This window comes from Haemorhous mexicanus, chromosome 4 (assembly GCF_027477595.1).
Source record: "Haemorhous mexicanus isolate bHaeMex1 chromosome 4, bHaeMex1.pri, whole genome shotgun sequence".
NCBI lineage: Eukaryota > Metazoa > Chordata > Aves > Passeriformes > Fringillidae > Haemorhous > Haemorhous mexicanus.
Window position 1 is genome coordinate 65,058,773 of NC_082344.1, and position 27,359 is coordinate 65,086,131.

Sequence of the window (27,359 nt, forward strand, 5' to 3'; positions counted from 1 at the left end):
GTGGGACAGGGAAGGAAGGACCACTCTGCCCTCTGAATTTCTGCTGCAGTTTCCAGACAGGGTGATTAGAAATTAGAATGACTGTATTTCTTCATGACCCATGTTGCTATAGTTTCAACAACAAAAGTTGAGCAACTTTGCTGTAACAAACAAACATCACTAAACCAGAAGGCAGGGCTCTTTCTGTATGCATCCAACCCTAAATACTGTTTTCTTCCTAAACTCCAAGTTTTTTATTTGCTTTAATTGCCTGACTACACCACAAAGATAATCTCTCTCTTTTAGGTATTTCAGATCATCAATATTGATACTTGAACAGGAAATATTTGTGAATGTCTGAATAGAGTAATAAAAAAAATGTCTTTAGCAGCAATTAGCAATGTAGTCTTGCATAGACAGAGCAGTGAGGTGGATAATTTTAATTGCTGCCAGGATTCTCAGTGTAGCTGTATTTTCCAAAATATTAAAGAGAAAATACAACTTGTTGGGTGGCATTGATCTGTGATGTTTCATTTCACAAGGTCTCTTGTGTATTTGTAAGCAGACTTTTGTTGCTGCTACATTTATACACTTCATGCCTGCAACAGCCATCTGGTGGCAATTAAACTGTACTCATATCCTGTGACTTATTACTTTTAATTCTTTTTTTAAATTGGGACTTCTAGCATCTGTTAGAAGATTCCCTAGCCATTTTCTTACTTAAAAATATGTGTCATAAAATTCATGTATGTGGTACATTTACTGTTCTGTATGGCATCCAGTTCCTTAGAAAATGCCTTGTGCTTGATCACAGCTCCTCATCAAGGACCCAGAGTGTCGCCTTTCAAGCCTTGCAGACATCCAGAACTCTCCATACCTAGCTGATGTCAACTGGGATGCTGTTCTAGAGAAAGCTGTGACCCCAGGCTTTGTTCCTAACGTAAGTCAATATTCCAGGTGAACAGTGTTTGTAAATTCTGACTTTAATTATCACTGCTTTTTTACTTGTTTATGCTTGTATTTATTGCTCTTCAGTGATTTACTTTGGATTGTGCTTTCATTCACTCGGTCATAGTTGAGGGAAAATTTGTCCCATTTCAATAGATCACAACAAAAACTAATTAAACTTGGTTCACTTTTTGTTCCTTTTCAAATAAAAGAAAACCTTTTCCAGACTTTGCATTTCAGCTGTTAGAGCAAATGATTGTCAGAGTTAACTCTGAGACAAAGAATACCAAGAAGACTGTTGTGGCAGTCAAAGTTAGACATTTGAATATCATTTGGAAAACTTTTTAACATCCCAGTATGCTGCTACTTTTTCAGTTAAAAAATAGTGTTTCAAAAGGCTGATCTATTTTCTTTGTGACAGTTTCTTACAATAAAACCTTCAGATTCTGTGAGGTAATCCGGTGATTTCTTTTTTACCGTGGTCCCATTTTGTTGGTATTTTCTGTATATTTCCTTTTTGCTCATTTTCAAGTTCAATGTATTTGAGGGCCATGAATAAAAAGCAATGACTGTGGTGCTAATATGCTGCTTCACTCTTTTCAGCCATGTTGCACTATAATTGTTGTCAAAACAACATATTTGTAGCATACCAAGTTTTGTTTCTGGGTTTTTTAATTGTGCAACTGTAAATAAAGGTGAGGAAGCTAGAATATGTGGACCCTGTCTTCATCCAGGTGCACATCAGAGTTCATGACAAACATGATGGGGAGAGGATCCAGGCCTTCAGAAGCTGAAGGTGAGAGATCATTGCATAATGGAGCAAAGGCAGCCAGGTGTGTTGCCGGGACACTGCTCTCCAGGATTGCTGGGCTTCTGGCACCTGACCAGAGCCTCTCTGGAAGCAGCATCCTGCAGGAGAAGACAGCTGTGGGTGGGCAAGCAGGGTCTCCCTCAGGGAACTGGGAGAAAGACCAGGAACACAGCAGGCAACAAGCACAACAGGAAAAGGGAAAGGCTGGCCGCTCTTACAGGCACTCCAGAGCAATTCTCATCTGTGGGGAAATTCCTTCCTTTCTTTCTTTGTAGCTCAGTCCTGGTGCTAGAAAGCTGGAGAGGTGAATGTCATATCTACCAGGCCATGACTCTTTCACTCTTACTTGATGTCCATGCAGCTGGAATAATTGCTTTGTCAGGCCAGGATCCTCCTCCACACCCTCTCAGATCGCTGTCCTAAGCAAAGCAATGCAGAACAAAGCTCCTTCTTGGCCTGCTGGACTCCATTCTCCTGGGCTGTGGATCTACAGGATGAGTGGAGACTGACTTTCCTCTTTTCCTTTTTTCAAGTTAGAGCTGCTCTTTGAGATATCAGAGATGTGGACTTGCTTCTGAGGCAAAACTCAACCAATTATTTACACTTCCTGCTCCCAGCTAAAAGTTTAATCCACGACTGTCAGCATGTGGAAAACTTCACAACATAGTATTTCACAAGGGAGATCCAGTTCCCCATACCCAAAGATACAACATAGGTGGGGTTCCAGGAGTCAGACTCTGCAAAGACAGCTTTTCTTTTCACATTTGGACTCACTTCATTTGTGTTTTGGCAGCATCTATAAAACTGAAGGGGAAATCTATAATACGTGAAGCAAATAATATTCTTCATTTAAAAGGAAATAGGGAAAAAATGTTTCATTTATCTATCCAGATTAATCTGAAAATCTCATTAAAAGCTCTACCAGACTCTTCCATGAAGAGTCTGATATTACAGGGCTTGTTCCACCTGGTCGATCAAGTGTGTCAGGAAAAACAGTGAGGTGAGAACCAAAATGTCTTTTCTAGCCCAACATCTCTTTTGATAGAAGATTTGCTGTTTCATGAGACCAAGATTGGTCATACATTTTCTAAGAAATTTCTCTGTTTTGCTCACCAGCAAAACTTTCACTGATTAATTGAGGCCGCGCAACATAATATTTCTTGTTTTTCTTCCTTTGAAGGTGAACTGGGGGCCCTGTGACCTGTGTTTTGAAACCAGAGAGTTTTATAAATTTTAACAGCTTGCTTTGACTGTCAGGAGCTTGTTTGCCTTCTACAGCTAGGAGGGACACAGGAGGCCCATGGGAGCAATGTCCCACAGCTTAATTTCTAACAGCTTAATTTGATTCCATAAACATAGTTCTTACTCAACTTGCACATGTGCTTCTTTATAACTTAGTTAATTTCTTCATTTTCAGCTTGGAGTCATAAATTGTTGTAGGGTTTTTTTTAATACAATTTGTTTTTATTTTAAAGCTTCAGAATGAAAGTGATATATTTTTTTAAGTACTCAATCAAATCTAAAAACTATGGATAAAAACCAAATATGTTCTACTAAAGCTGGCTGGATAATATACAGGAAAAGGCATCAGTTATCTAATTATTATGCTCTCACTATAGAGAGTTTGCTAGGAATAAAAATGATGGAGTGATCTCTAGACCAAATGTTTCATTGTAGGACACCACAAATTATACAAGTAGTTTCTGATGTGTTTTTGCTGCTTAGTGTCTTTGCTTACTATAAATATCTGTCATTTATATATGACTTATTTTAGTACTTCCACCTTGACAGTGACAGTGGTGTGATTGAACTCTCAGAAGTCCCAGAGGAAAATAGGTTGCTTTTAACATCTTCCACTACACAATTCAAATTGTTTGCAAATTTTTTGTGAAGGACTTTCTGGTATAACAAAGAATCTTAAAATTTGATTCAAGCACCAGAAATTAGCATAGCATTTTTTAAATGAAGAATCCAAAATATTTAAGTAATATGTGTAATGGGTAAGGAAAACCTTCATAAAGTGGATAGAATAGAAAAAGAATAATAGATTAGAATGAAGCACCTGATTGAGAAAAGCCAGCAATGATTTACCAAGGGCAAATGGGATTTCCAAACCTTATCATATTCAATGACAAGGTAACCTGTTCAGTTGATATGGGACAAGTGGTTCTCATTGTTTACCTGGATTTCTCTAAGGCTTTTGAGATAGTTTCCCACTGTCTCCTTAGTGAGAAATTTATGTGTTATGGTATAGAAAAGTGGTCCATGTAATGGGTGGGGAACTGGCTGATGGGCTGCACCCAGGGCAGGTAGAAAAATCTCCTCCTCAAACTGGGAGCCTGTCACAAGTGACGTCACCCAGGGATCAATATTGGGTCCAATACACTTAAAACTAAAAAGTGATGTGGATTGTGGGATCAAGTGTACCCTGAGGAAGTCCACTGATGATACCAAACTGAGTGGACGCCTTGGGAGAACTACCCCGTAGGAAGACCTTTGTAGGAGTGGGCTGACAAGAACTTTATGAGGTTCAACAAGTGTAAGGTCTTAAACCTGGGAAAATATAGTCCAGAGGTGTAGCACAGGGTGGGGTCTATCCAGCTGAGGAACAGCTCCAGCAGCTCTGGAGGTCCAGATGGACAGCAAGCTCAATGTGAGTGACCAGGGTGCTGCCATGGCCAAGGGGATGTTGACTTGCATCAACAAGTGCATCACCAACAGAGACAAAGAAGTCATTGCCCCACTGTACTCAGCACTTGCCAGGCCACACCTGAAATACTGTGTTCAGTTTTGGTCCTCACTACACAAAAAAGATGTGGACAGGCTGGAGAAGGTCCAGAGAAGGGCCACAGAGATGATCAGAGGAGTGGGAAATAGGCCACAAGAGGAAAGGCTGAGAGAAGTGGGCTTGTAGAGCCCTGAGAAAAGAAGGATTAGGGGAGACTTTATCACCATGCCCCACTACCTAAAGGTTAGCTACCAAGACAGACTGCCTTTTTACAGGGAGTCACATGGAAAAGACAAGGGGTATTGGGTATGAGTAACTCCTGGGAAGATTCCAGTTGGATACAAGAGCAAAAATTTTCACAACAACAATCAGCCATTTCAATAATCTGCCCATGGAAACAGTGGAGTCTCTAAAACTGGACTCTTTTAAGATTCAGCTGGACAGGTTGCTGGACCATCTTGTCCAGACTGGGGACAGTGGTTTTGCCCAGAAGAGCTGGACCAGACGATCCTTGAGATCCTTTCCAACCTGGGATTCTACAATACTGTGAACCCTTTTCTATATGAATGTTGCTAACCTAAACAGGCCTGCTCCTTCCTTTTTTCTCATGGACAGCATCTAAGTAAATGAATCCACTGCAACACTTCAGCAAATCAGATTTCAACAAGGTCTCAGAGGTACTCCCCAGCTCTTCTGCACTATTACTGATGTCACTATTACTTTACAGCACTAACTGTTATTCTGATGAAAATCCTGGGCCAGATTAATCTCTCTCACTGGGGTAACATAATTTTTGTCACTGTAGGAATATATCTATTTATAACTAGGAAGAGGATCTAACTCTTTATAATTGCTTTATCTTATCTCCCTTATTTAAACTTTGAGCATCACTTCAGGCCTATAAAGGCAGTTTTCATTTAACAGATATGATTGAGGGGCTTGTTCATTATTACTGGTGTTAACACTTGCCAAGCAAATTGAAAAAACACAACTATGCTTCAAAGAGTAACTTTGAATCCTTTTGTACCAGAAGGGAAGACTGAACTGTGATCCCACATTTGAACTTGAAGAAATGATTTTGGAGTCCAAGCCTCTCCATAAAAAGAAAAAGCGACTTGCCAAAAACAAATCCAAAGATGGAGCTAAGGAAACCTGCCCACTGGTAAGATGGGGACTGTGACTGCCATCAGTGGCATTTTGTTTACACTCTAACAGGCAAACTCAGTTATGTTCAGCTTTATCACCTCTGAAAATATACTCAACCTCTCTGTCTGTCATTTTATGCATTGCATAAATCATCTCCAAAGCAAGATGAAAAGCAACCATTTGTTTCAGTCAAATAGTAACAACATTTTAAGCTATAATAATTTTTAAGATTATCACAGATGCTCATTTAAAGTATGAAAAACTGTTGCCAGTTGCGAAAAACACTTCCCACACATGGACAAATAGTTACAAAGAGTATTTATTTGCTACTACTACCCAAAATGAAAAGTATGAAGTGAAAAGTCTTGTTATTTATGAATATGTTAACGCTGTCTCTTCCACTCTTGACTGATGTGTGCCATGTAGAAAGATGCATTGTATGAACAGTCAAGAGTACCAAGAAGATTAATAATAATTTCCAGACTTGAATTATCATCCCAGTGAGGTTTTATAAATTATGCTGTTACTCCTAATGATTTTGAATGCTCATGCAAGCTGTTCTTCCTAGCGCTATCAGATGTAAAAATCCTCAGGAATTCTTTGTGAGGAACTTGTTCCAAAAGAATGAGATTGATTGTGCTATCACAGCCCAATTTAATGAGTCTTCGAAATGCCTCTTGATAGCATTCATTCATAAGCATTTTGTTCAGTGTTGTTTGTGTTGTTGTGATTTTTGTCTATGATTCCTCATCTTTTTTAATCAACCTATTCATGCTGTTTTTTAAAGAACGTACACCTGCAGCAGTGCTTGGAAACCGTTAGGAAAGAATTCATCATATTCAACAGAGAGAAGTAAGTGCATTTCTTAATGCCTCTTTAGCATTCAGTACTAAAATTAAATTGAGAACTATTTTTTTTCTCACAGTGTAAGGGAAGGTGATTAATGATCACAGCAGCAGAGCCTAAAAGACTGGATTTCCATTGATTTCCTCCTCTTATAGTCTCTGGTGTGATGGTTTTGTAGCTCTTGCATCTCTGCAAGCAAGCAGAAGATCTTGTGATGAAAGTATGTTAGAAATATGAGGCAAATGTTACTGGAACTCCCCAGAGAAACTGTCAGTAATTAGGCAGAGGAATGCAATAAAAGGTACTGCTTTATCACAACTCAAACAAAACCAAGGGAAGTCATAACTCATGAAATTTTAATGCTATAAACAGCACTGTTTTAACTTGGAAAAGCTGTTCATACTTCCCCACTATTAAAAAAAAAAAAAAAGAAAAGTGTATTCCAAGATTAACTATTTCAACAAAGCTAAGTATTACACCTCTACTAAACATGAAGCAAGAACCTCTAATCTAAGGGTCAGTCAGGGTTGACAGAAGCACAAGACTGATTCCCAAGGATATCAATAATCTTCCTGCTTCAATTAATGCACTGCCTTTCTCGTAATTACTGCCTCTGAGATGCAGTCATTGTGAACCTGTTTGTATTAGCAGATACAAGTCATAACAATGGATTTGTTTGTGTCTTTGGTCAAATTATTGCGTTTCATTCAAGTGTATTCCATGTTTTTATTTGATCTAATTATATATTCAAGCCTTTCTAATAGAGTTGTGAGATGTTGAAAATGAATTTAAAAGTTGTGACTATTTTACTTAATGTGTACAATGCAGTTAATTACTGTCTCTGTAATTAAAACTGAAAAGTAACTGTCAGCTTTGCACAGTTCACACAGTAGCACCAAGGAAATTATGCCACGATCTACCTTTCTTCCTGTGACAATCTGTGGGACATTTCTGACTGATACAGACTGCTCCCAGAAACCACAAGGTCTTAGAAAGAAATGGAAGGTCCAGCAGATTCTTCATGTTATTTTGCTTGATCTCTAGACCAAGAAAGCCACTGGTTTCTGTAAAAGCCATAAAGAACAGAGCCCAGACCAAGTCAGCCCATAGAAACTTTCAAGAAACATCTTGGTGGATTACTTGAATCAGTTTAACTAGTGAATGCTTGAACTTTGTAGTTTAACCCACAAAATTCAAAATTATTAAGATCATAATAACAAGATTAGAAAAATATTACACTGGTTAATCAATTTAATGAGTTTGCTAGAAGCTGTTCATCCAAGTCATTCATTTCCAGGTGTGAGTCTCCCACCTACCCTAGAGTCATATAGGAGGCACAGCCAGTATGCAGCAATTTTTGGAAGTTAGAACACCAAATTTTGTAAGACACTCAAAATCTCATTAATGTGTTCACTACCTTGAACAATGTTTCTTGTCATGATTTTACTGTGTTATTCTTAAATCTTTTTATGCTTAGGAATTTTTTTGTTTGTTTGTTTCATACTGCACAACTACAGTAACAACACAAGCTATAAAGAACTTTGAGAGGCTGATGAGAAATCAAGTTTAAATGAGAAATCAAGTTTAAATGGAGTACAAGTAAAATGGAAGCAAAAAGTAAAGCAGATGCACTTCAATCAGAAAAGCATGTGTTTTGGTCATTGCTTGATTGGCTTTGACAAGGTAAAGGAAGGTTATTTAGTTTTGACCTATCAGAGATCCTGCATTGTCTAAAGCCAGATCACAACCATTTCTCCTTTAAATTGCATCATAGCTTAAGAAAGACATGGAGAGACTTCTGTAATATTTTTCAAGGAAAAAAATGTTAAGAAGGGGGGGAGCAGATGTCAAATGTTTCAACTGCAAATGAATTCAAGTTAACGAGAACAAAACAGGAGCAGTGGCAGGCACAGATGCCATCATACCAGAAACTACACAGTACACACAGAGGAACTCAGGGTGGGTTTCCTTTGACCTTCTGTGCCCTCAGGACTGGATGTACAAGCTGAGGCTGGGTTTCCAAAGCCACATGGCCCATCCAGTTCTTAGGAACAGCTGAAAATGCTAAAAGATGTGAACCATTTGTTCCTACAAATGTAATACCTATTAAAATGTGGTTCTATCATTAGATGAGGTGTCAATCCCAAACAGGCCTTTAAATCACTCTCAGATTAATGCAGCCAGATGTTTTGATATTCTTCCATGTTCCTCTACATAGTAACTGTTTAAAGTATCTGCATATTTCCTTAGATCTTCATTACATTCAGCAGCAAAAATCTACATTTTATTGTCACTTAAGCCTTCTGCTCAGTTTACTTCAGTGTCACAGAGCACTACATAAATCCTAATAAAGGATGGGGGGAAAAATTGCCTGTCTTTCAAGAGAAAAAATGAGACTCCTCAAACTAAAAGGATGCAAGGGGAAAAATTAGATGCTTCTAACTAAGCAACTTAAAGTCAGGTGTTAATAGATAGTTAATTTTGTGGTGTTAGCCATCACAGTTACACAACATCTTGTAATTCAACATTTGTAAAATATCTGCTATGAAAAGCAAAATCTGATTTTATTGAATGCCTCACTGGCAGCTCTACACTGTGCCTCTTTTCTTCTGTGTGTCTTTCATCCTGCAACAGACACTGCAAATCTTGCTATGTGTCACACTTGCTTTCTTCTCAAGCAGCTCAGACTATCAGAAACTCTTAGACTGTAGGCAGGAGGAGCAGGGGGAGGCAGGGAAAAGGCTCACTATGCTAAAAAGAATTTAAACATAGTGGAAGAGACTGAAGTATGTTAAAAGTTTCAGTTAATGAAGACAAAGACAGAATGTGCATATTTATTCTGCTGCTTTCTGTATTTAAGTAATGGAAAACTGGTATTTGTAGGAATGTTTTAAGCAAGGGTTTCATGGACAAAGACATGAAGTTAGTGGTTGTCAGCAGTGGGTAGGAAAGTTAGATTTGAATCCCTTACACAATCCTGGTCAGAGGGCGTCTTCTGTTGAATATTTCAGTGGATGTGAGCTGCAAATTAAAATACCTGTGTGTGTGTGTGTGTGTGTGGTCTGTGTGTGTGTGTGTGTGTGTTTTGATGTGAGATGGAGTATGGCATCTGTCCACAATGACATTATCTTCCAGTACCTACAAGAGAGGGGCACACCCTGCCCTGATCCAAAGTAAAATAACGTAGGAAAATTCTTTTGCAGGATTTGTTTTCTATTGTTAAATGTGTCAGTGTAGTCTCTTAGTTTTGACCACATAAATTAAATAAACTCTGATATACAAATGGTCCACACACTGATTAGCTTGAAAATATTATCTGAAGTAGTTTTCAGGGATCTGTTTGGCTCCTTTTTGTGGCTCCTTTTTGTTTTAATTCAATTTCTGTACATAGATTTTTTTTTATATCCAGAAATGCAGCACCAAACATTTTGCAGTATCTTAATGTGTATTTCCATAGACTTGCCAGCAATTTTTTAAAAATTTGATATCATTTAGAAGCTGTAGGCTACATTTTCAAGTGTTCTTTTTTAAATTTTGTGTATGTGTTTGTGGTGAGGGAGATTGTACAGATAAAGCCACACTGTTTGCTTGTAGCTTTATTAAAAAGCTGAGCAGAGATTATTTTGCTATTTTTGTGTTGTTATCACTAAACAGATCTTCACGAGCAACTACATCTCTTTATGAATATCTAAAACCTGAAATTACCAGAAATTAAGAAAAAGACCCAATATTTGCAAGTAATGAAATCATATTTCTTACCCTTTATGGTCCTGAGCCTCTTCTTCTCCCTGAAAGATGCCGTTTAGATTGAAGATGTGAGAAATCAAAGAGAGAAGAAAACACAAGAAATATTTGCTTATCAGGCAGAATAATCCTTCAGTTAGATGCCTCAGAAGCTTAATCAAAATTATCAGCCTGCTAAAGAAGGCAATACCAAACATCTGCATTTTACTGAGTAGAATATATATTTCATATAGCCAAAGTACATGAAAATGGGTTATAATTCTGCAAAACTATTCAAACAAATGCAATGAACTGATTAGGAAATTTTCCATGTTTTCAATAATTCCAGTAAAATCTTTCAAACCATTACTAGTGATTTTGAATTTGGAGGTTTTTTACTTAATATCAATATGCTGCAGTAGCATTGTTATGATATTCAGCTGTCTTGTCCCCACTGATCTGAACAGACTTGTCTCTGCCCTAGGTACTGATACACCTTCTTCTTCTTCTCAGTATTTATTCAATGCTAGCACACTAAAAAATGTGGCTCAAATTGAAGCACATTACTCTGTCTTTTCCTGCTATCATTCCTCCCATTTGAGCATATCAAGTTCTCTTATAAATGATCCTGAACAGCTCGAGGTGAACAGACAGCTCTCTGTTCCCAGAATAAACACCAAAACTTGAGGGAGCATATTTTAAGCATATTAAGATGCTTAAAATCATGTTGTCTGATTTTTTTCCATACCATAGATAAAAAGCTTACTTAATATTCTCAGCATTTTTTTATAATATCAAATTTATGATCTCTCTCATTTTAGTTCTTTTTCTTTTCTTTTAATTGTCTTTTAAGATTCAAATCCAGAGTCCCTGAGTACTCTCTTTCATTTCAGTTTGATTGAAATTGAATATTCATAATGATTTGCAGTAATTCATTGAATATATTTTCCTTAATATGTATTTTATGTCTCCTAGTGTCTCTGGAGATATTTATCATAATCCTTCTAATGTCTGAATGCTTTTTGGATGAGGCTGCAGTTCTTTTCTTGCCCCTTCTGCTGACCTTAATTCAGTTCAAATCCATTTCTTTCTGAGCATTTCTAGTGGTTACACTGCTCTTCACCGAACCTTTCCTCTCCCTTTTGTAATGGATCTGTCTGCTTCTGGAGATTGCTCTTGCAATTGGAAAGATGCTTTTCTGAATGTGAGGATTGAGCCTGCTTTGTGTTTGGGCAGTAATAGCTGTTGCTTGCCAACATGAGCCCTTTCACTTCTGCCTCTGATTCCTGCTGGTTATTACAGGTTTAGAATTACCAATCCAAATGCCACTCTCTTCTTAGTGAGCCAAGCTACCTAAAAGTTTGAGCATAGCAGGTCCAAACTGGTAATTTTTCAATAGGTATACCTTCAAATTCACTTTTTTTTTTGAGAAAGGAGTGGTCATACAAATGCTATTGCTTCAATAATGTGTTCCCTTCACATTTCATGGAGGGGGGAAAAAACCCACAAAGGATAATCAGTATCAGGAACCTCATTTTAAAGTCTTCCAGGAAAAATAGTCAAAGTTTTCCTAAACAAATACTGATGTCATTATAATGGCTATATTCCAACTCTGGGAATGAAAGTTACTTGGGAGTGCATCTGTCAGTACATTCTCCACCTTGAAATGTGGTCCTGGAAGGATCAGGGAAACAGATGGGGATCCTCAGCCCTGGAGGCTAGAAATTAGTTTCTATTCACAGAAAACTAAACACAAATAGAACTCATAAAAACTAATTGGAAGTCAATTCACAGGCAGAGGAAAGAGGAGTCTTCCTTTGTACACCTCAGACTTTGGAGGGGAAGCACAACTCTATATTGTGAGTAGCCTTTTTTTTTTTAAGCACATTACATGGGACAAATCATATCTGGGATAAATAAAGGCTGCATAACAGGTCATGACTCTTCCATTGCCATAGGGATTTTCCTTCATCTCTCTTTATGTCCCACACTAACATAAATTTTCACTTGTTATGAGTCGCCATAAACTGAGTCATGAAGACTGAACTCCTTGTCCTGTTTTAAGGCAGCAATTTGTGTCCAGTTGGTGAAGCAATGCAGAAACAGCCATTAATGAGATAACATTATAGCTGCCACTCAGTCTGGTGTCCATGTGTCTGTTGAACACAGTCATAGATGAATGGGAAGGAAGGTGAATGCACAAAGTTCATTTATGATATCAAAGCAGTCACAACTAAATCTGAGGGAAAAGAGCTGCAGTAGGTAATGATAGCCATGGTTCTGACCTACAGGGAGAGAAAATGGCAGCTCTAATTCAGTACTGATAAATGCAAATATAGTCAGAAGAAGAAAATCTAAATTTTACATTTAGGACAATAGACTCAAAATTAGCTTCAGTTATGAGGGAGGGAGAGTTTGAAAAGACTGTAGATAGCACAATGCTTTGTGGAAGACAAAGATATTTATATGTTTCTGCAAAAACAGCTACAGATAAATATATGTTCATATACATACACCTGCATTCTTCCATTTACAGCTCTGCTTCCTTATCTCAGAAAGGTTAAAAAGGACTTAGAAAGTTTTCAAGAAAAACAGGATTGGCCAGGGGGGTGACATGGGTCATGTTGAAGGGTTTAATAAACTTGAACTAATTTAAACTCAGAGAAGAGGCAACTGAAAAGACAGAAACAGGATAAATAATAACATGTTCTGAAACTTACTGAGAAGATGACTGAAACTTACTGAGAAGATGACTAAGCAGTGATTATTCACTCTTTGTGGTTACCCAAGGTCACAAAGTTATCAGGCAGCAGGTTAATAAGAAAATCAACCATGCTTTTTTGTGAAATGCAGCATGTTGCTGAATGGTGATTTGGATGTTAAACATAGAAAAAGATTCAGAAGAGGATTGGAGAAATTCATGGGAAAAAAATCCATCAAGGTCCTTGAGATGTGAGGCTTCTAGTGCAGTCATTGGTTCAGGAAATCTGGAAATGTCAGAAGCAGGGGAATATGCCACAGCAGACACTTGTCTCCACTCAGCTTATTGGTCAGCATCCTGCAGTAGTGTCTGAAATGGGCCACTGAGAGAGGGGATCTCTGTTAGCTGGAATTGCTGGGTATGTGCATTTATGGCTTCTCACAGCTTACAAGGTTTCCATTTTCATATAGTCTTCACAATAGCACAGGGGTTGAACAGTAAAATATACATAGTTATGCATACAAGTATGCATATATTGTATATATGCAAGTGTGCATGTGTATATTTATATGTATATATATGTATGTATGTATGAATGTATGTATGTATGTATGTATGTATGTATGTATATCTAACCTTCTGGAATTAGGAAAAGAAATGCAGATGTAGGTCAGTAAGAGATTTAGGTAAGATTCAGCCTGTCCCTTGCTGTGTTCCAGGGCACATGCCCCATCCTTTGGGAAGACCTCCCATTTGGAGGTGGTTTTCCTGTGTCCCTCCTGGGGCTCAGTCCCTGCTCCTGCTGTGGGTGCACCTCGCTGACTGACCTGGGGGCCGTGGTGCTCCGTGGAGTGGCTTCTGGGGATCCCTGTGTTCGGCACCACCTTTCCCACACCTTGTGCAGGGGTCTGGTGATTAACTGAAGGCTGCAAGTCATGCTGTGCAATCACAAGTGAGCTCCTGGCTCGGTCTGCTTTTGGGGAGTCCGTGCTACAGGGAATGAAAGAGCTGCACAGTTGATCAGACTTCTTGTGGAGCCAAGTTTGGGACTGGGGCAGAGAAATCTTGCATAAAAAAAATAGGTGGAGAGGGATGAGCCTGCAGAGAGGTGAGTGCAGCCTGTGGCTGTTCCCTGGCAACTCACAGCCTTTAGTTCCTGGAAGTTGGTGCTGTGAGAAGGCAGGGCTGGACCTGCTTACTCCCAGATGCATATGCCAGCCTGAGAATGTTTATTGTCAAATAATTAGGCAGAGCCAGTCTGATGTAAGAGGTGTGTTGGCTCTGAGTGCTAGGTGCCTGCCAAAGTCACTCAATCATGGCCCTCCACAGCTGGGCAGGGGAAAGAAAATACAACAAAAGGCTCATGGGTTGAGGAAAGGACAGGGAGGGAGAGATCACTCACCAGTTAGTGTCATGGGCAAAACGGGCTCAGCTTGGGGAAGGTTAATTTAATTTATTGCCAATAACTAAAAGACCGGGATAGTAAGAAATAAACCCCAAGTCTTAAACCCACATTCCCTCTACCCCTCCCTTCTCCTGGGCTCAACTTCACTTCCAAAACCTCTGCCCCCTCCATGACAGGGGCACATGGGGATGGGGAATGCAGTCAGTTCACTGCATGTTGTCTCTGCTGCTGCTTCCTCCTCACACTCTTCCCCTGCTTCAATGTGAGTTTCCTCACACAGACTGCATTTCTTCATGGACTGCTACAGAGTGGGTCCCTTCACCTCCCTGTGATCAGCAGGTAGCTGAACAAAAGGGTGAGCCTACATCCTGCAGGACACACACCAAAGGCAGGCTAGGGAATTAATGCATTTTTTTAAAAATGATGGTTGGCCCACACTGCTAAGAAATACACTCATTTCTGGACAGGTGTCTATAGTCTTAAAACTGGATTTTGGCTAATTAGAAAGAATTTTTTTTTTTCCCTGTCATCCCAAAGGGTCTGAAACACAGTATGTTATTGGGAAACTTCATAGCTGCTCTCCTGTTCCTTGTAGATGTGGATCTGCAAACACTTTAAACTAGGAATTTTGTGCACATTTTAAAATGTGCCTGAACAAGGCAGACATTGGTTAGGATGCACCTGGTCTTGAAGAGACAATAGCCCACTTCTAAGAAACACCTATTTTACTCACCTGAACCTGACTTTAATGTTAGTGCTAGTCACTTGGTGGAGTCACGTTTTCTTAAATGACTCCACATCACTTGAAGTCTTCATTCATTTACTTCATGTCTACTTATTTTGCTTTATCAAATCCCAGGATAAACCTCAGAGCTCAAGACAGTACAAGTCAGTATACTAGAGCACCCAGTACAGTTTTTCACTTGCCTTCTGCATGCCATTATTTCACATGTCACTCACACTGTGAGTGCACCTGAGCCTGCTAGGTTTGATTATAAATTGCTGGTTGATAGAAAATTATATTCACAGCCATTTACTGAGTGTAATTACTCAGCAGGAACCATCAACCTGAATCAATTATCCAAACTCTAAGAATGTTTCCCCGAGGATTTTTGGAAAGGGTGGGAGTAAATGCCATGAGTGTCAGTGGTAAAAGAAGGCATATATGCTACATGGGGATACTGCCCCCCCCAGAATTTTACTTTTCACATTCAGCTGTAATAAAGCATAACTTTTCATCTGAAAATCATTAATTTGAATTTAAATGGAGTTAAAATATAATTATTTGAATAATTACTCGGTAGTCTACTGAGCTATCCAAACCCATACATCACAGTGTGTTAGGAAAACAGATCTGAGATTTTGGCTGTTTCTATCAAATCAGTTGGTACCAAGAGAGCATGTTTGGGGCCAAAGACAGCCTGAGCAAAATATGGTTAGACAGAGTACAACTCCTACCCACAGGCTGTACACAAGGTTTTTCTTAGATATCTGAAATAAATGGGAAGTAGATGACCAAGTATTTTTCAAGATATAGACCAAGTCCTGCAGAAAAGCCACCCCTGGCAGAGCCAGAGCCTGAATACACTACAGGCACATCTGCATGGATGAGCAGGCAATGGCAGCCCTGTTCTCCTTGGTGATTTCATTACCCAGCTCTTGGCAGGGTTCATCACCTTGTGCTGGGTTACAGACTGATGGGACCATTCCATTTCTGCTCACCTGAACCGTGTGGGTACAAATGAGCTCTAATCCAGCAGTGAATTGGCTCTGCTAGGCAGTGCAGTCTGTGCTGAGCTTGTAGAGCCATTAAACAGGACGGGTCTTGAATCTGTTCCTCAAAGAGGGAAGGCATTTGTGTTTTTCTAGAGATGCAACAAGCCTGTATCCCTTTAAATTAATAGATCTAAAAATAATTTCTTTAGTTTTAGCTCCTTTAGTACTCAGTGAGGAGAGACTTATATCTCCCAAGATTGATCTGTGACACATATATTGGATAGCTGAAACCTGGAGAAATTAATCCAGGTTGGTGACTCTATTTACCCTGTAGAGAGAGCCTGAACTAATCTTTCAGTTGTCTGCAGTTAGCTGGCATAAAATCCATCCCACATTTGTGCCCTCAGACGATTTCTAAATGCCAGATCAACACAGGCACAGGTGCTCTGTGGTCTGACCACCCTCTCTGTGTCAGGTAGTCAAGGGCATTTCGTGAAGCACAAAGCACCTCTTGGGAGGCAGCTGCATTTGGCTGAGCCATGGGGGCAGGAGACCAAGAACAAGTGAGCCATAGCAAACATCTTCAAGGAGGTGCCAAAGATTCATGACATCCACTCTTGGCTACTGGTTAGATGGAGACACTGCTTGGACCCAGGTTTCCCAAAGCACTCACCTGCAATAACACAGACAGTGGGGAGGATTGTGTTCCATTTGAAGCTGCTCTGCACATGTTGCTTCTCTACACCAACTCCAGATCAAGGGGAAATTATCTCCATTTACAGATTAATTTTCACTTTGGAGCTGTGTGACTCAGCTCTGATGTTGCTGAGTGATGAGTGTTGTCTCTGCTTCAGCAGCTCCTTGATTCTGCCCTGGTCTGCCCCAAGCTTCCTCTGGCACAGAGCAGGATTGTGCCTTCCTTGTTTACTCAGAAATGCTTAGAAAATTCCTACACTTTTCAGTGATTTCTGTTTTCCTGAAAAGACTTCTGAGATCGCTCTATGCAGAGACTGAAGAAAAGAAAAGCCCACTATTAACTCTCCCATGCTTTCTGCTCCTCTGCTAGGCATAAAGTGGGATTTTTAATAAACAAACCAAAAAGGAAATTAGCTTTATACAGCTGTCTTTTGAGATAGTTTTAATTAGCTATATAATTACTTCATTTAATTAATTAGATCTCCATGGTTGGGATTCTTTTGAATCCTTCATCATTTAAAAAGTGTTTAACTCTCCTTCCTTCATTTCTATTCCTTTTTTTTCCTGAATTTTACACCTTCACTGCTCTTTTCTACCTATTTTTCAGAGGCAGTCTTCCATACTGCTCCACTGTCAACGTGGTCCCTGGCATAATTTTTTCCCAGGCCAAAATCATTTTCTAAGGCAAATCCCTTCATGTTTCAGGGGTTATCATAGACCAAAGGCTGCCCAAGAAGCAGCTGGAATACAGCAGCTCTGGTTTGCAGGTTAGAGACCAGTCAGAAGGATGTGAGGCAGTCTGTGCCACTCACTCAGCTCCCAGGCCTTGGTCCTTACCTAAATGCAGGAATTACATTCCCATGCAGTGCTCTATTTGCTGCCTGCCATGAGAATCCTCCCAGACACCACTGGGGAATAGGAAATAGATGAATATTTGTCAGATGTTCAGGTTACCAGGTAAGCAGGAATGACAATTATTTCTGCTATATATTGTTAGGAAGTTAGAGCACATCTTTTCAAATTGGAGGATTTAATTGTATTTGGACAAACTTGACTCTGTTCCTTAAGATTTACACTGAGAAAAGTTACTATTTTCTTCTTTATGAATGAAAGTATGAATTAAGCAAATTGTCTGAATTTCTGATCAACTCATAGGCTCATTTTTGCTTTTTTTTTTTTTTTTAAAGCAAATCTAGGAATTTTCTGTGCTTTTTGACAAATTTATGGCTATTTTGTTTTGAAAAGTAAAAATACTCTTCCCAAGATACTTATTCAGTTAAAAAATAACTCAATTGGAACCCCTTGCTCACTTCTTCCTTCTTTATTTCACCTTTTCACTGAAAGATATAGTTGAATGAAAGCCTGGCACAAGAGAACTAGTGAGCAGACTAAGGAGATATAAGAGCAAGAGTGGCACTCATTTACAATTGTAAAACACTGCCAGCTTCTTCCATTTTCACAAAAATAGAAGACAGCAAGGACCAATTTATAAGACAAACCTTAAAACATGCAGGCAGAAAATTATGAAGTGACTGTGTATCAAAGTCCATTCTTATTCTTGACAGAGGAAAGCAGATGACAAGCCAAGCTGCTCATTGTCCCAGAAGTCATGCTCCATTATCAGTATTTCCACTATCATTGCCTGCAGTCAGTATCAAAATGATGGCAGAGAAATAATGGGTGAAGTTTTCCAAGTGGAGTGTGAGATGCACGTGCATACAGCCCATTATTTTTGAAAAGACATGTGTGCATTGCAGGACCTACATTCTCCTGCCAAAACCTTGCCCAGTTTTTGCAGTATGCCTGCTTTACAAAAGTGCATGAGCTGCTATAAAGGTTAGACAGGGGTTTTTTAAATTATCAGGTTTTGCATGATTTTGGGGAAGTGACTCTTCTTCTGGCTAAAACATGAGAGACTGTGGGTGCTGTGAACATTTATCCTCAGTGCCAAGCCAAGGGAAGAGTCCTTTTGGGGCTGCTGGGTGAGCTGATGCAGAAAATGAGCTGGTATGACCAACATCATTAATTTCCACCTGTCAACCTCCTACTTCCCACTGAACACTTCTTATTTAGGACTCAGTTGTAAACCAAAACATATCCCTTTCCATGAGGGAAATACCAACATGTACAGTTCAAACTACCCAGCAGCTTTGTGGTTATAATTTTTATCATACCCACTGTGAGCCCTTTTGAATCCTCATAGTCCAAATACTTCTTTCTAGACCATGTTTCTCTGCATAAAACCACTTAAAAATGTGAGTAACACAGAGATATAGCCTGGACTTGTTCCACAATAAGGAAATCTTCTTGCCACAGTTAGACTCCAAAGTCCCATTAAGTTTTCCTTTTTATACCTCTTGACTGGAAATAAAGGAGATGGATGGAGATATAGTTTGTGGAGCTCCAGACTGCCACAAATGTTACAAACTCCTCGGGTTGAGCATTTCATTTTTCTTTTGTGTGGAACCAAGCCTTGGAGCCTGTTTCGATAACCAGCTGCCAACTACTTCAGTTCCTTAGGAAGCAATTTCTGGACCATTTGGTAAAAGTGCTTTATTATCAGCCAAACAAATTAATTGTGTGCATTGACAGGCAGTGGTGCTGTGGGAATAGCTAAAGAGTCACCAACTTGAGGAAGAAATTGTGTTCATCAGTTGTGATTTATTGATTCAGGCTTTTTTTGGCTATGTTTGTATACTAATTTGGATGCATCAAGACCACATGGAATAAAAATTAAAATTAGAAACACACAGTGGGAAAGAGCAGTGGTTACCAAACTGACACCTTGCCTGCCCTCAGCGCCAAGAAATCTCTCACTCCATCCTTGGGTATCTTGGCAACTTGTTCCCATCCTGGCTGGACATGCTGGGTGTCCCCAGCTCTGACAGGATCCCTGTGAGACATTGCTACTGTTGGGATCTTCTTACTTTGTGGGGTCCCTCTACAGAATTATACCACCCTGAAAAATCATTTGGATGAAAGTTTTTCAACATGATAATATCCAGCAATTTTAGTTATATGGCATAACTTCCAGGTTTCTATTTTCTATGGCTGGGATATAAAAAATAGTGCCTATCTCTGTCCATTTCCAGCTTCTTCTAAGTCCCTCACAAAATGTCATTGCTAGATCTTTTCTATTGAGAATGAAAAGTTTCTAGCGCTATGTTATTTGCCAACTAATTCTAAAAATATGGCATTTGGACATTAGGACATTTACTGCTTTTTTTAAAGTCCCTTTGTGACTTCTGCAGCTGGGATCCAGTAGCCAAAACACATGACGTGGTCAGAGACATGTAGATCAGATAGTTCTTTCCTGAGCACAGTCATTCCTCATGGCAGATCAGTCATTTTTTTCCTCTGATTCTGACATGTTCAGAATTAGCTTTACAGCAAAGCCATCTGCACAAGCCAGCAGCATTGCTTCTGTGTAGCTGCTAAATCATACAACTGAGATGGCTTTCTGATTATTTATCAAACTGTCCTCCAGGTTTGGTGAGTTTCAAAAAGCCAACATAGACATGCCTCATCTGTTCTGATCTCAGTCCTTGTGAAGAGTAACTGGGATAAATATTCCACAGATTTATTTATTCCTCAGGACTTATCCCAAGGGATGTAAAAGTTTTCATTAATAGGCTTTTGTTTCCTACAATCAAACGAGTTTCTATAATTCATTTTATTAAGCTGTTATTTTCCCCAGACCAAAAGCAAAAGCATCTGTTTGTTCAGGCAAAGTGAAATATCAAGAAACCGAGGTAAAATGCTAAATCTAGAAATGGCAAAGCAAATCCTCTGCCCACTCAGATTGTTCAGTTTCCTGCACACTCAGAACACTTGATTTGCAACTTTGGCAAGATCACTTGCAGATTTTTCATAACAAAAAGAGTTTCATTTAGGAGGTGGTGAGGGTGGGAGTCTCAGGGGAGGGGCACCTCTGCCTGGCTTGAGTTCTCTTTTGTCGCTAGAAAGTCTCTTGTCCTCTCATGGTTGCAGAGAGCAGGCCCACAGTTTGAGACAACTCCTGGCATTTCTGAGGCTTCAGTTTCACCCTGAGAGCCTGGCAAAACCCACTGAGGAATGCATCAGCTGCACAAAGGTGACACCATGCACCAGGCAGTGTGACAGCCTCCTCATGGCTCTCAAACACAGCAGATACATCTTGCAAAGCCTGATGCCAGTGCTCTCTACTGCTGTAGTGGGTTTGGACTTTTCCCCCTCCTCTGGATTCCCTTTCACTGACTGACAGCAGATTCAAGAACCAGAATCAGAAATCAATGCTGCAGGAATGCTACTATAATATCTGAGTATTGAGAAAATAAGAACCTTAAGAACCAAGTTATGGCTCACACAGGCTCTTTTTCTTTGCCAGAAATACTGAAAAACCAAGATTTGACTGAAGGTTGAGTTACTGTTCTTGATGCATTCCTGTAGTGGCTGGAACAGCCTCTTTCTTCCTGGCTGCTGGAGAGGAGTCTGCAATGCTCAGTGTCACACACTATCAATATTGCATGGATCAGTGGTGAGGGGAAGGAAAACTCTTTGTTGGTTCAACAGAACCACTCTTAGTTCCCAGCATAACTGCCTCTGAGGCTCCCTATGCATTTGTACAGAACTGTCATGGAATAAATGCAACAGACACTGTTCAAACTCATGTTCATCCTCTTTTCCCTGCAGTTTTTTGTGTTCCCTATGACTACATCCACTAGAACCACTTGTTCACTTCTTCATCCATACCTGGCCATTTCATTATTTATTCTTAGCCAACAGTATTCAGCCCAGGAACAGGTACTTCAGATCCTCTACAAAGTCTCTATCAATCCATTCATTCTCCCTGGGCCTTCATAAAGTTATCACAGCCTGTAGCTGTATCAGTTTAAAGGCAAGATAATTCATTCACTGGAGAGCAGCTTCCTACAAATGATTTATTGCACTGGTGTCATTTCTGAACAGAGCAGCCCAGACTGCATTTATTTTGCCATGATTACAGGAAGCATGTCAAGGTACTCACATTTTTTAAAAGCTTAGAACATCTGACAGAAAAGTGCTCTGGGTTTGACACCAAGGAATCAAGAATGCACCAAAAAGAGAGAAATTTCACTACTGTAACAGTCCAATATTTTAACTGAAGACACTGTGCACATGCATTTCTTTGTGTCTTGACTCAAGTCTGCAGTTTTGAGGTAAAGAGAAATACAAACCATCTGCTTTATTTTATTTTTTCTGGAACTGCAGTGCTGTTGGGAGGAGGGCTTAGTCTTAGCAAATCTGCAATTTTGACAGTTATGTTGAATCTGCAACTTTTCATTCTTTGTCATTGAACTTATCCTACTACACAGCCTAAAGACAAACTCCAGTATTCCTCTTCATCTAGAGAACAAAGCTGAGCTGCAAGCAATTCCCTGCTGTCCCGTTTTCTACTGGCTTTCATTAAATGTTTGTGATTTTCTTTCTGTCCTGCCATAGTTGTATCAGTCTTTTTCTGTTCAATATTTTATTTTCCATGCTAGCTTTTACCCAGTCTGTTCTCTTTACTTTTGTATTTTTATATTTTCAACAATGCATACAGGCATAATTATACATGCAGTATAATTATATTTTGGTTGATTATACATGCCACCTTCTTTTCTAATTATCACAGACACCAGACTGTAATTCCTTGTTTCACTCAGGCCTGTGAGACACAGAGCAGCACTTAGAGACACAAAGTTCTCAGCTTCCATCATTCTTGACAGCAGCTGCTTGACATCTGAACATCTGATGAGAGAAGCTGAGACACAGAAATGTGCTGCAATTTGTCCAAAGTGTGACAGAGGTGGAAACACAATCAGCATCTCCTGGTTCTTAGTCCAGTTTCCCAGCCCCAAGGGTACACTGGTAAGCAGGTTTTTGTATGCCCCTAGTAAATAAACCCCTAGAGTGAAATCCTTAATGTAATTTTAATAACTAAATACAGTGATTAATAAATTATCAAAGAGTTAAATAGCAGTTATTTTTAACTCATCATCAGATTAATAACCCATTGCTTACTTTGATAGTTTGAAATATGATTAGTGAATCTAGATACAGAAAAAGTGTCTGAAAAGGGAATGCAGTCAAGCATTGCTAAAACAATATATTTCTTTAAGACTTCCAAATCCTCATATTCTGTTTCAATAGTAGACCCAGGAGTAGGAACAGGATAAAAGAAAATAATGGAAATCAGCATTATTAGCCACCTCTTCAGAGAGTGAAAAAATTGAAGCTGGCCAGAGGTATCTTTTGAACTCAGCATGGGCTTTATTTCTCTCCTTTTTCCACTGTCATCCTTACATGCATCCTACCTTTGTGCCAGTTTGAGTGGTTCTCAAAAAAAAAAATTAAATTGGTGTTTTCTTGCTTCATGTTGAGAGAATTCTTATTTTCCTTTTAAATTGAGCAGTGCAGTAAATGCCTTCTTTTTCAGCCTTTTACAAACAAAGGAAAGAGACAATTCCAGGAAGAAAGCACTTACGTGTCTTAGCCCAATGCAATGATTCCTCAGATCTCTATGGACCCAAAGATTTTCTCACTCCACTGTTTAGCAGTTTGCAAGGTTTGCCACCCACACTTTGCAACATGAGTTTCCAAGCACTGCAGTCTTTTCTCTTGATGCCTACAGAGTCATTAGTCTTGTGCCAGTAGCTCAGATCCTGAGATGTTTCAAGTCTCAAGTTGAAGTCTATTGCTCTCCTGGTAGTCCCTTGGATCTTTTCTGAAGATCTTGTTAAAAAAACCCCAAACTAACCAGCAAACAAAAACCACCCCAAACCAGCAAATGACCAACATCATCTCATCTGCTGTCTTCCATGGTGCCAAGACAGTTGGAAGAGCTACACTCTCCATTCAGCTGTGCAAAAATTACAATTTTCTTAAAGTGCTCAGGGTGAAAATCCATTGTCTTGATGCTTTGTCAACATTAATTTAAGCAACTGGTTTTAAAGCTGTTTCACTGAGGTTTTGACTGGAGACGATGGACAAATTTCTCATAAGGAAAGGAATCTTCCTCAGCTCATTTGTCATGAACATTGGTGAAGATAATTAATTGGCTTTTCAGCTGGGGACTCATATTTTCTGTGCTATCCTCTAATAATTCACTCATACACTGACCTATAGGTTCAATGGTATCCATTGAATTTCTGGTGCATTTAAAAAACTTCACCAAAAATGCTTGTGGCAATTTGTTCCTCCACTTTGTTGTTTTCAGTCTGCCTTACAGCTTTTAATTTAATGTGTCTGCCCTTATACACAGTGTTCTTTTTTTTTTTTCTTTAAAAGCCTCCCCTATTCATCTGTTTAATTACATTATTTTCATGTCCCATCACATTCTCTTCTGAGTGTTCAGTATTGTGTCTCCATATTGTTTATGCCACTGGAAGTATTTAAGGCTTTGAAGTTGACTCTTTAAATTTAATTTTTGCATGCTTTCCCACTAATGACTATTTCCTAGGTATTCTATATTATTTGCAAAGTTGGGATTTTTTTTGGAATAAAGCACATATACCTTTTTTAATTGCTGTACCAAAGAGCTCTTCCATAATGTCTCCGGTGCCAAGTCTTGGTGCCTTTTTGAGGAATACTATTCCCCATTTTGAGAAAAGAAAGAGTCAGAGAAAAAAATCCTTCAAAAAAGTAGCTGTTCATGTTTCAAAAAAAAAAAAAAGTTCCCACCACATGGCTTCCTGATGAATCTTTCCATCTTTTCTGAAAGTTACATATTTACACAGTGTTTGGAGGAAAATACTGAATATGACATGAATCATAGCAAAATCACAGAGATTGCTGTTGAGCAGAAATGCTGAGAAGCTCTTTGATAACTCGATTGGTGGGGACTGCAGGTTATTCTAGGGCTGTTGCTGTTCTCCAGAAAATTATGTCAAAAGAAGATAACTTTGCAGTCTTTAAGAGTAGGGTTTTGTTGCTGATGTTCCTTGACACCACTCATGAGGCTTTGATAACATGAAGTAATAACAAGAAGAATACTGAAAATACTTTCATCTCATGCTTTTTTCTCTTTTACTGATGAAGGTTACTGATAATTTTGTAGGACAACAGAGGGGAGCAGCTGTTGTGTGCCCAGTCAGCAGCTTCCATCAGCCTCCAGCTACCTGGAGGTTTTACCAAGTTGCAGTCTGAGCAGAGGTGCTAAAACCAGCACTATCCTCTGCTGGCTCTTTATGGCAGGCATTAAGAGCAGCAGGATTTGTCCAAGACCTAATTGCACATATTTTAGGAGGAAGCAATCATCAGTGTATAGAGGAAATGGCAGCTATAAAGCTCAAGCATTTAATACAGGTGAAATGGTGCAGGAATGTTTTATACCCAGGAGGATGTGGCTATCCACAGAGCAGGCAGCAGCTGTCCTTCCAGTACAGCTACCTGCACATGACAGCTCTATCCATGTTTTTAACCTCTGGCAGATTAAGAAGACAGCAGGATCAGAGTGGGCAGACTTCCAGCATTGACAGCAGAGCATCTCTTCAGAGCCACGAGAAGCTCCAGGACGGGCGGAACAACAATTTGCTGGGACAAGGCTGCACCAGGGGCTGCAGCAGTTAGTGAGCCCACCCTGCTCCCACACAGGCAGGGCCGGGGGGCTCCTCCCTGCACCCCTTCCTCTGCACCCCTGCATCCCACCTGGCCCCTCCAGAACAGGAACCCTGGCCAAGGACAAACCCACACGGCACACCGGCTGACATTCTCCACGAACAGCTCTGCTCTGCTCCTGACTCTGCCACTGGAAAAATGACCATCAGCAGCAAAGTACAGTTTTTTTAAGTAAGTGTGACTTTTGTTTTCAAAATCCTGGAAGAAAACTTGAAACAATTCACTAGGCAGCCTCTCAAAGATTGCCACATTCCTGGATATTTGCAAGAGACAACTGGGGCCAGCTTTATCTTGAAGGCTTTAATATTACCCCCAATCTCTCTGTTAATTAAAATGGTCCAGTTTGAAATTTTGTGAAACTGCTGGACACAGCTGTCTCTAAGCACCTGCTGTTGAGTTTATAACAGATGTACATGATGTAAATACATTAATGTAGTGTCAAATAGGCCAAACACTGAATAATTTCATTTAAATACCTGAAACTCATTGAAAAGGTTGCAGTGCGAGTGTATTCACCTTGTTCTTTAACATCATGTGTTCTGCTTTGTTGTAAAAGGTGTGACCCTGGCCAAGTCAAAGTTTTGCTAGTGACTTTAGTGGATGCAGGATCAGAAACACCTTTTTATTTGTAACAATAGGCTGACTGAGCCAGAGTTGAAAAGCAGCTTAGTAACGAGAGCTAAAAACATTAAGAATTTGCTCAGATCCATAGCTAGGTGTTATAAAATGTTAAAAAGTTACATGTGTCTCTGTTTTCATGGATCTATTCTGGATGAAACTATCTTGAATAGAAAGAAACCTACTTTAGTCAAAATATTGCTGACATGAAATTCTTTTTTTTTAAACAGCAGCCAAAATTCCAAACATTTATGATATTTTACAACTTGTACATCCACATTTTGATAATAAATGCATGTTTATTCTGTCCAATTGTGCTTTTGCTTTGCTCACCACCTGTAAGCACATTTCATTTTAACTTTTTAAAGCAGATAGGTTGAGATTTTGGAAGTGAGAAACATTTTATTTGAAATAATCTATTTTTACGGCATCATTTCCATTCTTTTACAAAACAAAGTTCTTTGTAATTGAATCTATTGTAAATTTTGTTTCATGTTGCATGTAATTTTGGTCACACATTTTTCACAAATACAGATTTTTATCACTCCATGAAATGATACAGTGTTCCATATCATCAACAACAAACAGTTTACAAATGTACAAAGGTAAAGATTTTATGTCTGTCACGAGCATGGTGTTGGTCTTCTTGCTTAATATTGTCATAAACTGAAATAATCATACAATCAAACAAAGGCACAAAATTTTTCTGGTCATAAGAGGATAGATTTCATTGTCCAGAATAAACTATTTCCCACCCATCCTTTCTTTTTTTTAACTTGATATTCATTTCCCTTGGGAAGGACCAAACTAGATAAGATTTCATATTATTTCTAGAAACACCTATTGTTCTGTTCCAATCAAAATGCATGGTGATCTTGGACCTTGATCTGAATCTGAAAGAAAATCTTTATTTTGAGCAAGGAGAGCTACTCTGGGTGATTTTGTACATCAACCACATATGATGTCACAGTGCTAGCACCTTAACTGAGGCTGGGAAGGCATTTGTGAAGTAAATGCCCTAACCTTACAGCCCTACTGCATTTTGGTACCTATTTTAGCACCCAAATCAGATGCTTTTTGCATGATACAACACCAGAAGATGTGTTCCAAGAGAGCACTTATTGCCATTGATCCAGTCTTGAGCCTGTAGACCACAGGAACAGGTGAGAGAAAGTCTGAGATGGAATTTCCCCAGATGTGGCTCATGTGGATGTCAGGTCAGCAGAGCCTCTCCTGTCCAGCTGCACTGCCAGCCAGTGCACACACAGCTCCCAAGAAGCCTTTGAATAGAATGGAAGTGGTAAAATGAAAGAGCTACATAGTACAAGATCATCAGTGACTGCATTAAAAATTGGAGGAATTTACTGCAGATGGAATTTAATCAGCAGCAGGATTCTACCACATATTTGCAGCCTGATCTGTC

The 27,359-nt window shown here is 39.4% G+C and overlaps 1 protein-coding gene across 1 annotated transcript in view; it reads left to right on the plus strand.

Moving 5' to 3' along the window:
* Positions 1-26,697, plus strand: part of STK32B (serine/threonine kinase 32B) — a 159,677-nt gene extending 132,980 nt beyond the window's left edge. The window contains exons 9-12 of the mRNA XM_059845184.1: positions 794-919; positions 5,497-5,628; positions 6,400-6,464; positions 25,132-26,697. Of these exons, the coding sequence (XP_059701167.1) occupies positions 794-919; positions 5,497-5,628; positions 6,400-6,464; positions 25,132-25,270 (462 nt within the window). The 3' untranslated portion in view covers positions 25,271-26,697. The remainder of the gene's footprint in view (positions 1-793; positions 920-5,496; positions 5,629-6,399; positions 6,465-25,131) is intronic.
* The last annotated feature ends 662 nt before the right edge of the window (positions 26,698-27,359 follow it).